At 41.0% G+C, this 16,793-nt stretch overlaps 1 protein-coding gene across 1 annotated transcript in view; it reads left to right on the forward strand.

Moving 5' to 3' along the window:
* Positions 1-16,779, forward strand: part of LOC116701446 (glutamate receptor 2) — a 67,547-nt gene extending 50,768 nt beyond the window's left edge. Inside the window, exons 19-21 of the mRNA XM_032535157.1 lie at positions 380-514; positions 4,630-4,805; positions 11,903-16,779. Coding sequence (XP_032391048.1) covers positions 380-514; positions 4,630-4,800 — 306 coding nt within the window. The 3' untranslated portion in view covers positions 4,801-4,805; positions 11,903-16,779. The remainder of the gene's footprint in view (positions 1-379; positions 515-4,629; positions 4,806-11,902) is intronic.
* The last annotated feature ends 14 nt before the right edge of the window (positions 16,780-16,793 follow it).

The following is a 16,793-nucleotide window of genomic DNA, read 5'->3' on the forward strand; positions in this document are numbered from 1 at the left end:
TAACTTGTACTCATCAAAGTAAGTGCCGAGTCATGTATACACAGTGACATCACTAAAATGAAGTCAGACCTGCATAAATACGGTATACACAAGGGTGCACGTAGGACGTATACACAAACTGATAAAGGGCAAGAATGGTTTAAGTTGCAGGTGTAGTCTAGTTGTTTGTGACTCTGTGTTGTCCTAATCTAAAGCTGTAATTATCAAAAGGTTTGCTGTGTGCACATCACAGGTTAGTTTAGTTTAAAGCTGCCAAATAAGGAAAAAATGCAATTGTTCAGTATGTCAGTCATTAAAGTAAGCTGTTAACATACAAACCCCACTAACAGTTTTCTCTGGGTGGCTGCCCTCTGTTTTGCCTTTGTGTGTGTGGACGTAGGAGAAGACCAGCGCCTTGTCTCTCAGTAACGTAGCAGGAGTCTTCTACATATTGGTTGGAGGTCTGGGTCTGGCCATGATGGTAGCGCTGGTAGAGTTCTGCTACAAGAGCCGTGCTGAGGCCAAAAAAATGAAGGTATATTTTCAAATGCCAGTTTAACTTTCTGTATTGAATCTGCTACGTGTCACTAAAATGCTATCTGAATATGTGAGATGATTTACGTTAGAAAACAAATTCCATTCCAGTCAGAAACCAGAAAGGCTAAATCCTTTGTGGTTAATGTGATGTGTACTGTATCATTTTTATGTGTGAAATTCATACCACAAGTGAATTCAATGTAAGTAAGGTAACACTCAGTTGCCAGTTTATCATTAACACATTTATGGTATTTTTGTAAGTTGTAGTTTATGCTGTTGAATTTTATTGCATCTTACTTCATACTGAACTGTCTTTCTAATTTTGATTCCATCTATTTAGATCAATTAGGGGGTATACAAAATCATTGAAACACCCATTACTGTAACACAATGAAACTTCAGCCTCCAAAATGACCATGAAGTTCAATCAACATCTCTCTTAAACAAAAATGTATTATCAAAAGCTTCATGAAGGTAGGATTTATTGCAGGGCTGCTGGACTAGAATACATTAGTTATAGCTAACTAGCTAGCTCATACCGGACGCAAGATGTCAATAGTGTGTAAGCGCTGCAGAAGCATCAAGTCACTCTCATCAGTACATATCAATTCAATGGGGGGGGCTGGGCCTTGTTGAAGAAACTGTTCTTGTGGAGTGAGGGGAGAGGTTCTGAAAGTTTGCCATCGCATTACCTCTAGAGTCACAAAAAGCCTTTTGGAGCCATCCCCTGAACCAAGGACCCCTTAACTGAGCAGGGACCCCCAACTACACATATTGTAAAAATGAAGTTGCATATTAAACTGGGCCTACATTAAAGTGTAGGGCGGCCTAAAGCTTTTATAGTGCATAGAATACTAAGCTATTAAAATATTAACTGTCAGCATGATTTCATGAATGATCTTTTAATGTTAAACACACCTGTGACACAGTGAACCGTTAGGATGAGCTGTCGTTGTGGGTGGCTAGCTCAGTGACTAACTTACCTGTAGGTTGGATTCATGTTAAGACATTTTCATTTTTGAAAAAAGTTTCAAATATGAACAATAATTTGGAGGCAACCCGCTGCAGTGACTATGAGGACCCACTAGGGGTCCTGGACCCCCTGTTGAAGACCTTAACCCAACAGTATGTCAGACATATTAAATTTACTGTGCCATTATTTGATATTTTTTACCATTTCTAGAGGTCTTACTTTTATTTTATAGATTTAACCCAATTCTACGAAGCCCCCCCCTGGATTCATAATCCATGCTCTCGGTTTAATAAACAAAATAGGAAAGATATTCTATATATATATTCATACTTTAATTGTAACTTGTCTCCTCCTAGTTGTACTACAGCACTTACTGTTAAAACATAAGTTTGGAGACACTACCTTATTTAATCATTAAATTAATTAATTAAGATGAGGACATGGTGCATGAAACAGGAAGTTGTTGTATGTTGAGTGTAAGTTTCAATCTGCCCTAAATTTCTCGTGCTTGATATGCCTGAGGACATCTACATGCCCACATTGACTCATAGTCATAGCTCCACATAGGGCAACAGGAAGTCAGATATATGACAAACATAATCCGATTTACATGAAATGTACAATGTGTGGTCTACAATAGATGTTGAGCAACAAAATGTTGGTCTCGTGCTTCCCCCGTACTTCAGCCATGCCCCTGTACTTCAGCCACGCCCCAATGCTTCAGCCATGCCCCTGTACTTCAGCCACGCCCCAATACTTCAGCGACGCCCCTGTACTTCAGCGACGCCCCTGTACTTCAGCCACGCCCATGTACTTCAGCCATGCCCCTGTACTTCAGCCATGTCCCTGTACTTCAGCCACGCCCATGTACTTCAGCCATGCCCTGTACTTCAGCCAGTCCCTGTACTTCAGCCACGCCCATGTACTTCAGCCATGCCCTGTACTTCAGCCATGTCCCTGTACTTCAGCCACGCCCATGTACTTCAGCGAGCCCTGTACTTCAGCCACGCCCATGTACTTCAGCCATGCCCCTGTACTTCAGCCATGTCCCTGTACTTCAGCCATGCCCCTGTACTTCAGCGACGCCCCTGTACTTCAGCCACGCCCATGTACTTCAGCCATGCCCCTGTACTTCAGCCATGTCCCTGTACTTCAGCCACGCCCATGTACTTCAGCCATGCCCCTGTACTTCAGCCATGTCCCTGTACTTCAGCCACGCCCATGTACTTCAGCCATGCCCCTGTACTTCAGCCATGTCCCTGTACTTCAGCCACGCTCATGTACTTCAGCCACGCCCATATACTTCAGCCATGCCCATGTACTTCTGCCACACCCCTGTACTTCGTCCACGCTCTTGTACTTTAGCCACACCCATTTACTTCAGCCACGCCCATGTACTACAGCCATGCCCATGTACTACAGCCATGCCCCTGTACTTCAGCCATACCCCTGTACTTTAGCCACGCCCCTGTACTTCAGCCATGCCCATGTACTTCAGCCATGCCCATGTACTTCAGTCATGCCCATGTACTTCTGCCACGCCCCTTTCATAACTCATGGACCGTTTGTTGTAGACTCTTGTGTGAGGCATAATGCAGTCATTAGAAAGTTATTTTTTATCATTGCTGGTTTGCCCCCGTCCTATATGTTTCAACCCCCTCTCCTTTCATGAAAAGTAAACTGTGTGATGTAGTCTCTTGTGTGACGCATCATCGTAAAACATTTCTTTGACCACATTAATTGTATATCTGTGGTTCCCTTTTCTCTTAAAGGAATGTGAGGAGAGTATTTTTCTTCTCTCTGTAGCTGTTAAAACAGAACAATTCAAAACATAAATCATAAATCAGCAACACAAATTAAACGTCCTCTAAAAAGCTTACAAGACACTTTTTATAACTTCAACTAAATAACAGGTTTTAATCAGAAACCGAAAACAGAAGGTTGCTGTAGTAAGACTGTGACGTATACATGATGCCGGCCCTGTGTCCTGTGACTGGACCCACACTTTATTATTGTTGATGATAATGATAACAGACCTACAAAAATTAGGAAGTGGGCGTCAAGCAGGACCACTGCTGCCACAATCTAAGGAAATCTGCAAGATGAGAAGGCATAAGGACTTGAGGGAAGAAATTAGGAACTAAACAACAATGTTAATGGAACTTATATACACATAAACACAGATGGGGGGGGGAGCTCAGTTTGTCATAGGAAGTTTAAAAATATAGCAGCATAACTAAGAGCTGCTCCAAGGTGAACCTGAACCAGCCCTAACTATGAGATTTATCTAAGAAGAGAATTTGAAACTTATTCTTAAATGTGGAGCCCGTGTCTGCCTCTGGAACCCAGACTGGAGCGGGTACAAGTAACCCTGCATTCTGGGAGCGCAGTGCTCTAGTGGGGCAGTGAGGTACTATGAGCTCTTAAGGGTATGAAGGTTCCTTAACATTAAGAGCTTTGTAGGTCAGGAGAAGGATCTTTACAGAAATAGGATTTCTTTTCTCAGTTCTTGTCAGAACACGCGCTGCAGCATTCTGGGTCAGCTAGAGAGTCTTCAGGGACTTATTTGAGTAACCTGATAAGGAATTACAATAGTCCTGCCTTGAAGTAACAAATGCATTTACTACTTTTTTGTTGTGCCTAATTGTTAACAGGCTTGATAATAGGCTTTCCTTAAAGTTTGTTTTAAGTGGGCTATAAAGGATATATCCTGATAAAAAAAAACTCAGAGATTCCTTATGGTGGTGCTGGAGGCCAGGGCAATGCTATCCAGAAGAACTATAGCTTAACAGAAAGTTATCATTCTGTCACAATCTAATTATTGTATTTTTATTATTTTTTTCAGCATGATATTTGGGCCTTGGAGTACACACACACATGCTGTTGCTATTTCTTGTATAAAAAGAGTAACACGATTTTTCATGTATAGACAGACCATGAAAGGCTATTCTATCTCTCTCTCGTTCTCGTCCTCTCTTGTAATGCACACCTAAATTGCTTTTGCAGTTATCTTTTATTGGTGCTATCAGTATTCCAACTATTGTTGTCATGTGAATCAGTAATGACATCAGTCACACAGCAAAAGACTCATCATTGTCAATCAGTACAGTAATAACAATGACTTTATTTTTGTTATGAAGGTGGCAGCCAACACCTTGTCGTCCCCCCAGCACACAGGAAACTACACACACACTATGTCGTCTCCTCAACATGCCCCCAACTTCAACCTGCTGTCCCCCAGCCACCAGCCAAACTACGCCACGTATAAAGAGGGCTACAACGTTTACGGCATTGAGAGTGTCAAGATCTAACTCGGGTAGGAGAGTGATGATTGATGGCTAAAACCTTCCTCACTTCACAGTCATAGACAATGTTTAGACAAAGAACTTTTAATTGGCATTCATTCATACCATCCCATCCAACAGCTGCATTTACATTATGGTGGTGCATGACAGCTTCAATGGCAAACTGCAATCTCATTTTCAATGATCCAAAATAGCACTTGTGGAAAACTTTTTGAACCTTCATGTTTCACTTTACCTGTTGTTGATTGTTGTTAAGCTATCATTAATGGAACTCAAATTCCCTTTGTGGCTCAAATGCTCCTTTTTTGTAGGCTGTTGAGGAACTGTTTAGTTTTAATGGCAGTGACTATTCGCTATAAAAGAAATGGCAAAATTAAAAAAGTCTAAATAATTAGTAAATGAAAATATTATTTCTTTTAAAACAAGGTCTTCAATGTCTTCTAGCACCCAATAATGGAGTACCTGAAAATGTAAAAACATTTGCACTTAAAATGTTCTGCCTGTAGGCGTCTCTCAATGGAAACACACACTTATTGATGACATCGTGAAGTTGGGTGGGATCATGGGAGTTGTTGTTTCACTACTAAACCTTGACCAAAAAAAAAGAAATCTGTTTATTGTTTATAAGCTTTATTTACATTTTGTGTAGTATAGTTATTCATGTTATGTTTTTCATATGAGAAAGAAAATATTAATATATTATGAACTATTTTGATTTTATTTGTGGTGGTAGTTGACCGATTGCTGGGACAGTCATACTCAAAATAACTTTGAGTGTGTTGAACATTGTTGTAACCTGATAATGTTACCATACGTATTAGCCTCCAAGCATTAGCATTATCCATATGTATTGAAATTTCATATCAATATATACTGTACATACATTAATTTTCAATAAGAGAGCATTTTTGAGATTATGCATCAAAATGATCAGTTTTGGGGAAAGAATGACCCACCTGGAAAATGTTATTACAACATCAGTCTGGACATTGTATTACATTATTGGTAAAGTTATTCCATTATTGGGTTTTACTATTATTTTTTATTACATTTCAGGAAATGATGCATTGTTGGCTGTTACAAGGCCTTAATCAGCAGTCACCACAGGTATTTTCGAGACCTCACAATTATTTGAGAACAAAAATGGTTACTTACAGCTTGAAAAATAAGACCCATTATTTAAAACAGCAACAAATAAGTCTACTACTGCAATGACTACGAACATTTTATGGGACGGTTACGTTCTAAATTCATAAAATGACAGACGTGTTAGCCCAGTCCTTATGTTTTCCTTTTCCTCCAAAAAATGCATAGCCTTACACTGTCCAAAGAAAATAATGTAAGACACAACAGTGAGACAAAGAAGTTGCCATTGAGGCCTGCTGGCATTGCTGAGTATTATGATTGACTTTATATTTAGGACAAGATGTCAATGCAGTTGTTCTTGATAAACAAAAGTAACATGGAGACCATAATAGAGTCTAGATTAACACCACATTCAAGATAGCCGGTCAAAACTGTGTATGGCTGTGATACTCCATTCCTTTGTTCACTCATTACCCAACAGCTTACTCACCTCCTCTATCCCTTTTTTATTTCTCCTGGAGTCTCTTCTTAACCACTACTCCTACCCTCTCTGCACTCATCCGTCCTCCTCTTCTTTCTTTCTTTCCTCTTATCTCTTCCGCTCTCCTTCTTGTGTTCTTACCCACCTCCACTTTTCCCTTTTTCCTTTTTTCCTTCCCTGATTCTAGCCAATCATCCTCTTTAATGGACTGACTCATTGGCCAATCACTCCCATCTGTCTTAATGTCAGCTTTTCAATTGGCGGCCCCATGGTTTAATTTTAAAGATGGGATGGTTTGGCCTGGTAGCATCATCAAACACTGGACATGTTGATAGAACAAATGAAAATGTAACACCACTGAATAACAGCGATAAATAGCCTTTTTCCTTTTGAGTTGATGAACTCGTTACAACAGATACAGTGTGGGATATCACTGCTTGCATGGCCTGTTTGAAGATGCTCTATTCACACCTTAGAGCCAGGTAGCCTGTGGTGGTGTGTGTTAGGCTCAAGCTGCACATTTATACTTCAGCCACTGCAGTCAGTGTCACTTCTTAGGCTACGCTGGTTCAGGTTTCATTACATCAATGAATGTAGTCTTGGCCCAGAGGTTGAGGTTATCAAGGGGTGTCCAACCTTCACAGAGTGTTTAGATCCTGACAACAACACTCTTTAATTGGTGGGTCGGCGGTGGTGTCCAATTCACTCCCCCTCTCCTCCAGGCTTCTAGTAGTGTCCACTCTTTAATGCTAAAGCCAACAAGAGGCTCTTTCCGCCGCTTCCCCAAGTCTTCAAGCAGCTGTCTCCTTTCAAGGGCTTTCAATGGATTCCATGACATTGGGCTGGGAATCTGCAACATCCCACCTCCACAGTGAACAACCACGTCATCCATCCTTTTTCTCGGCTTTCCTGTACCAGTTTTTGATACTTGGTCTTCTTACTCTCTGCTGCTTCTTCACAGCCCTCTTCCCATGGAACTGTTAGTTCCACCAAGGTGATTTATTTCCTCCTAGGGACCCGATAAGGACATCTGGTATCAAGAGTATTGAGGGTACTGCTTCTGGAAACTGCAGTTCTGGACATGGATTTCTGTCCTCTTGGATAAAGGTGAAGGTGTTCAGCAGTGATCTTGTTTTGGATGCTTCTTTCTCCTGTGCTGCTCGAGGGTGTCTGCTTGCGTTTTCAACACCCTGTCATGATGGCATCTGTACCTTCCCTGGACCAAAGCTATTTTGCACCCAGACAAAATGTGCGCCATGGTTCCTCTCACTCTGCACAACTTAAAAAAAGGGTCCTCCTTCACACCCCACATGTGAAGGTTAACTGGTGATATCAGTGTGTCATAAACAGCTCTAAGAAAGAAGGTAATTCGAAATAGCTCCAGTCTCAAGTCTCCAGTCTCTCAGCCCATGTGATGTTTTTCCTAGGGAGATCTCACCTTGTCCAGGCACCTTCTGCTCCTTGTTGCATGGCTTTGGCTCTCCGGACATCTTCATGGACATCATTCTCTTTTCCCTAGGGTTAGATTTTGACTACTGCTGAATATGACAAGTCTCTGCCTTCCATTGCAGTGGTTTTCAGTAATGTCTCTGGTCTTAAGAGACATTACTAGCTCTGGGGAGTCATTCCCCGGAGTCCTTATGTTCTTTTTCCCCCAGCATGTTCCTCGGATCAGGGAGGCGTCCTGCTGTGCCTTGTAATGTCCCACAGTGCCCTGCTATGCCACGAACTACTACAAAGAACTACTAAAAACTACTATTTTTTGTGACTGTTATTGCCACTCTTCATTCTAACCCCAACCGGCCCGTCAGACCCCGCCTACCAAGAGCATGGGTCTGTCCCAGGTTTTTGCCTAAAAGGAAGTTTTTCCTCGCCACTGTCGCTTGCTCTGGAGGAAACTACTAGAACTGTTGGGTCCTTGTAAATTCTGGAGTGTGGTCTAGACCTACTCTATCTGTAAAGTGTCTCGAGATGTCTCTTGTTATGAATTGAGTACTATAAATAAATTGAAATTGAATTAAAATTAAGAAAGCATTCTGACTGGCTGACTGCAGTGCTGGCGGCCCACTTCCTCCAAGTGCATCTTGGTTTGTCAAGGAGAGTCTGCATTTGTGACTTTGTATTCCTCTACTACAGAGGACAGGGGAAGCTGTAGTAAACCTACGGATGTAAATCTTGGGGGCATCCCAAGCCACATAGGTGCTTACTGACTTTTCTATCCACTCCCTCGGCTGTTGTCATAGGCACTTCATACACAGTAAGAAATGTTTCAAGCGAGCCACACATGATTTTTCCATGTGGTTCTCCATATGGGATATGCCATTTTTGTCAGTCAGAGTGTCCTTGAACTATTTACCAAGGCACTTTATTGGATTACCTTGCATTGTGGGATCTCCTCTCCTTGGAAATGCTTGAACCGGCTTGTTGGTCACTGGGAACCTTGATTTTTTGGGGCTTGAATGTCATCTTTGCCCTGGGGGCCTCGATCGAGTTCTGCTTGGACCCATTTTCCCTGCACGTCAGTTGTTGTGGGTACAATAAGTCATCCATGAATCCCCTGGTTACCAGATGTTGACTTCTTGTGATGATCTTTGGTCCTTTGGATTCATTGCTGGCTGGTGTAATGATTAGGTTCATCCCTGTGATGAAAAAAATGGGAGAGATGGTGCACCCCATTATGAGGCTTTTCTCCCCAAGCTGCCACTCTGTTAAACTAGTGGTTTGAAAGCGTGATCTGATGTCTCCGAATAAACTGCTGATGAGACCATGGATGTGCTTTAGGATATGGTATTGGTCCATCGCTACTTAACTGAAATGATGGGGGATGGACCTATATGCGTAAGCGCATTCGAGCCAGACCACAGCAAGGTTTTCACGACTAGCACTTTCTGTTCTGTCTGGGGTATTCCAACACTAGACCCTGGAGTAGAGGGGGCATGTGTACTGTTGGGTAGCATAGAAACTGGCATCAGAGTAGACCTCTCCTTTGCTGGCTAAGAAGCATTCGAAGTTCACATGGTTTTCCCTCCCCCTGAGCCAACAGCAGTTAGGAACCCCTGCCGCTGTTCCCAGACTAAGTCTTGGAGTTGACTTCCTCGTGGAATGACTACAAACCTGGGTCACAATCCTGGTTGAGGCCAGTAATTTGATTAAGTTGGAGCTGAAAAAATGGCTTTGGTCAATTTGCCAGGCTATGCTTACCATAACCTGGTTTTTTTTGGAAATGCAGCTAGAATATAATTACCAGGAGCAGACAGGCTTTGTTGGGCCATGTACTCATGCTGCAAACTGTGAGGGTCCATTGACCCTAACATCCCCTAACAGTCTTAGATGTGGGATCATTTCTGCAGTGTCTGTTTACGTCCAGGGGTAATTCCTTGTTCTTACTCAAAACGCCTTACTTCTGAAATTAAGTGCAGTGTGTTTAATTGTTCAATTGTTCTCATTTGGTTAGTTCTGTTAAGTTTTTAGACAGCAGGGATGTTTCTGCTTGGTCGACAATGCGTTAAAAATGTACTTCCTGTGTGACTTATCTGCGAGTCGAGAATATTTGTCCCATATTATGTGTTGTACCGAGTGAATTAACCGAAAAGGAATGTAATGATAAATATAATGATTCCTGAAGGAGAAGAATGAGGTACACCACCATAAGCCACACAAATATGTGATATCCTAAACTGTATGTGTTATTATTGTTTTATCTCCTTCAGGGAACAAAAGCCTTAGTTATAAAAAAAATAAAAAATTCTAAAGGAAACCCATTCAGTGCAATCAAAGCACATTCAAGCACAATATGATGTAGCAGCATCAGTCACCATAGCAATGGATCTTAACAAGATAATGTGAGAAGTTTCTTTCCTCCAAACCAGAATTCATACTCGCATAAATCAATGTTGCTTTCTCGATGATTTGATTTGCCTCCAATGTCTCTCTACGCTCCTGGTCATACTGCAACATGCAACCATAACCCGATACATTGCTTTTACACACATTATCCATTCATTTGTTACATAATGCTACCGTATGTCTTGCTGCATTTAGTGACTTAAAGGCTAAAACAATTTATAAAGGCAACATGCATTCATTATTTAAATAATTTTGAAGAAGGAAAATTATCTCTGCAATGACCACATTACAAAGAGTTGGAAAATGAGTGTGTGATGTGAAAAGATATTCTGTCATGATTAGGGCTGGGTATCTTTAAAACGATTTTGATGACGTGACTTTGATACCGGTTCCTAAACGCTTCTTTTTTAGATACCAATTTTATAAAACAAAAAGAAATGACTCTACACATTACAGCAAAAATCTTTTTTTTTTCTTTTCAGCTCCTACTTTGTGAGTCCATCTCTGTGTAACATAGAGCTTTTCGTGCGTGTCTCTAAGACGTGTAACGTTAGACAGCCAATCACAGAGACCTAGGTATAGAAGCATGCTGCGCGCTGATTGGCTCACTGATGCTGATTTACTCCTTAGATATTAAAAATTGGGTGATGAGGTATTTTTTGACATTTAATACTAGAGGCAATTCGGTCTGTGCCTAAAACGTATTGAATGTGGTACCCAGCCCGAGTCATGGTGTATTTTATTTTATATTGCAAAAAAAAGACATTTTGAGCTAGTGTACATTTCATAGAAAAGATAGAAATATTGAATGTTTATGGATTAAATAACCAGACAGGTATGTTTTGTTTGTCTTGTTTATTACAATGATGCAAAAATCCTTTAATATGCAATATTTCCATACACTACACTGACAGAGCATAGAATTGCATTCAGTAATTATTACCAGATTATTTTCACTTTCACCTCTGTGTCTTTCCTAGCTGCCCACTTTCTATTCATATGTATGAAGCAGCAAGATACTTAAAGCATGATGTGTTGAGGATGTGTGCACATGTGCACATCACAATGTCGATGCTGAAAAGAAGTCTCCTGCAGCCCTATGACGAATGTGTTTTCACACTAAAAACTATGAAACCTGATTACGCGATGAGTCTTATAGTGCTGATTGAAAATCCTGGAAGATGGAATTAAACATTCAATCACTGATGACACAGCACCGTGTTTCAGACATGGCACGTAAGTCTGAACCACGCAGGTTGCAGCAACGCTGCAACAGAATGAATAAGTCATTTCTGGAGGCAACAATCCCTTAATGAAATACTGAAATGAAGCAGGTAAGGTCTGAACAACACTAAAAACCCAACTCTGCAGTGTACTGACAGCCCGTTAGTGTGATAATAACTTTCAGGATGCTCACGTTTCATGCCATGTTCTCAAAGGTCATCAAAAGGAGTTCCCTTTCTGTTCTACAGTACGCCTTTTTTATCACAAGGTTGATGAGGATTTTAAAGGACAGTTCAACATTTTAGGAAACATGCTCCTCATGAAAATTTATTCCTGACACGAGATTGATATCAGTCCTCACCTGTCACTCTCATAAAGAAAAGAAAGGAGCATATTTCCCAAAACAATGAACCATTCCTTCAAGTTTCATTTTCTGCCAGAGCACGGTTAACATGTCTTTTCCTTGTACAGATGAAATTCACAGATGCAATGCGCTCCAAAGCTCGTCTATCCATCACAGGATCGACCGGCGAGAACGGGCGCGTCCCAGTGGCTTACCTCCGTCCAGGATTACCCATGAGCCTCAGCATGACTGATCTCTCCTGACCACATCCGAGCCAGTGCCTTACAGCCAATCAACACACATCCTCCCTCCCCCTCTGAAAGTGAGTGGAAATGCATGTCATTTCCTTCGGTGACCAATTACCACTCACCGTGGGTGATCTGCCCTGATTTGCAACCCGGAGTTTAGCCAATCATATCTCTCTGAGGATCTCTAAGACTGGACATATGTTGTCCTCCCTCCACTTGGCTGTCAGGCTTTAGCAAAGACCTGCCTAGTGAGTCCCTCGACCATCAGCGAGAACGATTGCTGCTCATTTACAATTCATGAAAAACAATCAAGCACAGTGGACAGTTTTGTACACAAACACACATCATTGTTTTGTAGATTTTTGCCAGGGAGGCTCTAGAAAGTACAGTTATGCTGACGTTAATGCAATAACAACATCAATCAGGGTTGGGATCAGGAAAAGCAGAATCTTGGTTTAAATAAGTTTGAATGCTATGAACACAAGTTGACATCCTGAAAAATCGCATCCATGAACTAATAGTAATTGTAATAGCAAATGATGTTATTGTTCTTAATTGTTTTCCTTATTGCTAGCTGAGAATCCCTAATAAGTAGAGACTTTTGCCTAACCCAAGAGATGCATGGACTGACACACACACACACACACACATAGACAGACACACACACTATACACAGGGATGGGCAAAAATGAGTCAAAATGTATGTTGATACAAAATAATCCTAATTTATTTGAAAGCCCCCTTGTGTAGGATTTTCTGACTTTGACACACAATGGTGACATCAACAAAGCATCATCATATGTAACCTGTGGACGCTGACAACAACATATCCATTGCACCAGTTAGACTCTTTTTTTTTTACAAAAACAAACAAATAAGCCATCACAAACGTTTGAGAGACACTCAGTCCTTTACCTTTTTATGATGAATCACTCGTTCTGTATATGGACTTAATAATCAAACAAAAGCTCGTAAAAATGTACGAGTATTCCGATACAAATGTACTACTTTATTTGATAAGTTAGCATTTGGTTAATGGTGTTACTACTGTCCTTATGATATTAACAGCATCTTATTAATATGTTTTGTGGTGTTTCAACTTAAGTATTACTGTAAATGACTTTGACTCACTAGTCTACATGTGGCTGCCATCTACGCTTAACACTCTTCTACCATATGATAGTCACAGGGCAGAAGGATATTATAGCACTTATAGGTCATGTGAAGTTAGTTTTTTATTATCCAGTGTTAACAGCATTACATTGAAAGCTCTAGTGCGTATTGATATTAATGAACGTCGGTTACATTCTAGTCATTGCCAAATGAGTTGCTCCAAAGCTAATTATGGACTATCAGCTCCACACAACTCTGTCTGTATTTATCAGTATGAAGATCGTGGCGTCTTGTGGTGACTTTCCGGGCAGAAACCCGAGTGAAGATGATGACCTTTTGTAAAGACTCCATCATGTTTTTTTAATCCTCCATGTCCTCCTTGGCTACAAGCAGCTGTGTGGAGGAGGGAAGGGGGCTTGTATCATGTGGACCACAGGCAGTGTTGTTGTCATTACTTAGAATTCCTCATGGGGGAGACAGAAACTACGCACTATAGCTTTAATGGATGTATTTGGTAAGATAGTACCTAAGGTCAGACACTGGACCTGGAATAAGTCCCCCATCAGTGAACACAAGGTAGTGTTTGTGGGTAAGAAAAGCAACCTGCGATAAACAGGGACAATATCTAAGTTGAGTAGAATATGACAGAAACCTGCCAACTGTACGTTGCCAAGAAATGGGATCCTGGTAGGGGTTACTTTAAATAATGTCCCCCAGCTGTATCTGGTTTAAGTTTCACACTTCAAAGCCCAGTCCAGCTGCAGGGTATTATCAAATATCATTTGCTGAGAAATGTCTCATTGGGCCCGTCATCTCTGTCTGCGCATGACATCTTACAAGTAGATACACAACGCATTATGGGGAGAGCAAAGAGACTAGAGAGTGTAGTGTGAATGGCAATAGCCAAGCTAATAGTCAACACAGTGCGGTGTGTTCAGGGGCGTCGGCTCTGGTAGAAGGGTGCAATAACTTGTCTGCTCGAGCCGTGCCGTGTGATGACAGCAGCAGTTAATCTACATTGGCTGTGAAGATTAGCATGTGGACAGTTGTATTTCTTCAAATTAAAGGTATTACATCAGGCTTGCATGAGACCGACATGACAACTGACAAAGGCATCTGTTGTAGTCAGCTGGCTGCCAGCCCAGATATCAGTTATTGTTCTGTCATTCACAATATGCAGAAAGTGTCCAAATATTTATTGAGTGTGGATACAGTGGGGCTCGAAAGTTTGGGCACCCCAGGTAAAAATTTGATGGAAAAGTATGGAAATAAAATCTAACTTTTTTTTACATATTATACTAATGTCTAATCTTTCATTTGATGCCTTTTGGAGATTTTTCCATCTTTTCTTGGCGTTATGCACATTAATACAAATTATTACCAGGGGTGCCCAAACTTTCGAGCCCCACTGTAAGTGGCATTCTGGTCCCAGAAAAATACATAGCATGGCTACTCTCAGGAAGTTTATACTGTCTTTAGATTTGCTAATATCAGTGTATTTCACATTGCAGTTAACATGTTAAATAAGCTTCTCACGTATCTTCAAGGCAAATGACTGAGTGTGTTTGGCCTGCGGCCATCAGTATGCTTTAATAAGAATCCTACAGCGCAGCTCAGCCAGAACACAGATTGATATTGAATGCACACAGTGCACCTTAATGTGTTAGACAGGCTCAGCACAGAGAAACGTTGTAACACAGTAAGAAGAAATGCAGCTGATGTGTCAGGCTGAGGCTTTTACATAAACTGAGAAAATGGGTGAAAGTCCAATGTTACGCAGAATGGAAATGTATTGCATGGCGTTGAGAATAATAACAAGACAGGACTCCTGTAAGTCCCTAGTCTGGCTCCAAAAACTCACAATCCCCCAGTCAGACAGTCCAACCAGTAGTGGTACTGCAAACTGTATGAGCCTTCCTCACTGCTGAATGCCCATCACCTTCTATCTACGCCCCTCGTCTGCTGTAGTCTCATCGATAACTATCATCTAGTACATATATGCTGTACACACACACACACACACACACACACACACACACACACACACACACACACACACACAGCAGCTGGCACTTTAAAGTTAAAGTGCTGTCTTATTTTCGTTTTAAGTTTTCTCTTTTTTTACAAAATGAAAAATTCCAATTTCATCTCGCAGTAGTGTTAGCTGACTTTATTCAAACCAATACCACTGTTGTTCGCCCATTCTCTCTGGGGTGCTGGAACGGATCTATAATAAACCAATCTAAAAAAATATCCTTTAAATCAAACACAGGATTGACTGCCACGCTTAGAGTCCCAGTTAGCTTCAGGAAACCTTATGGGAAAATGTCTCCTCATTAAACAACTAGAGGATCAGAAAGAAGATAAAAGAATTCACTCAGAGTTTGTTAGTGAGAGATCCAGTTGTGTCTACCCTAAAAGCCTCCATCCAAGACATTTCTTTCTATATCTCAAAAAGAAATGGAACAATCAGAGAAATGAGTCTAGTCAGAAAACATATACAACTGTTTTCACATGCTGATGAGGACTAGTAGTTGAGAGCCATGTTGCCATGGTGCCCAGCCCTGTCTATAGGTCAGTCCACACACAGACACACAGAACATTGGCACACACGGACTGATCCCTCATCACACACACTTCTCCCTATCATTTACAAGTGCACATGCCAATGGTGTTGCCATACGAGTTCTGAAGCCAACCGGATGATGTGCCAAACAGACTGAAAAACCAATCAGAGCTCTCCATGCTCAGCCAATGGCAGCTGCTGATTCTGAAACCTGAGCCAATAGGAGCTCTCACGGCTGTGAGGCGGACAAGAAACTGTGAATAAAGACTTTCCTTTTAATAAATGCACTGCACCGAGGACAGCCACGAAGACGGAGAGTGGACGGAGACAGGACGCCAACGTTTGCATGTCACTTTGAGTTTTTTCTTTCAGATGAACTTGTCAGCCTGGCTGCATTTAGTGTTTATAATGATAGTAATAAGAATAATATTAACAATATTAATTACAGTACTAATGTGGTTCTTGTTATGTATAGTGTAAGTTTTTAAGAACTCAAGTCTGCGATTTCCTTTCACCAGGAGGCTGTTCTTTGTGCTGCTAGTTAGAAGCTAACCGGTTAGCTGCCAAAGCTTCTCCTACAACACGACAAATGGCCGAGACGTTTAAGTGAAGCTGAAAATGTCAAGGTGTCTACAGCTACTTCCATTTCTTTTCATGGATTCATATCATTTTTGCAATGACCACATGTGGTAATTATCATGAGACGTCCATGATGTTAATATCAAGGCATAAGGAGCTAGCCCGTAATGGCTCCACTGAGACAAATGTGAAAATGATCACTCTTCACTTCGCACCTTGCTCTGGTATCATTTTATTTTCTATTAAACTCATACATTTTGACCAATATCTTGTTAGTTGCTTTTCAACAGAAATATTGAAGTATTGGACAAATGGACAACCCAGAACTCTAAGTTCTTTTTGACACATTACCACAAGTATTAACAGATATTATATTTAAAGTTTCTGTGTGATCTGAGCATTTTCAGTGTATATTTAACATGCCTGCCCTTTAAATGTTTTTTTTTCTAAAAACCACACAGAGACATTAAACGACACTCTAACATAGACTGTCCTCAAAAGAAAACCATTTGC

This window comes from Etheostoma spectabile, chromosome 2 (genome assembly GCF_008692095.1).
Source record: "Etheostoma spectabile isolate EspeVRDwgs_2016 chromosome 2, UIUC_Espe_1.0, whole genome shotgun sequence".
Lineage (NCBI taxonomy): Eukaryota > Metazoa > Chordata > Actinopteri > Perciformes > Percidae > Etheostoma > Etheostoma spectabile.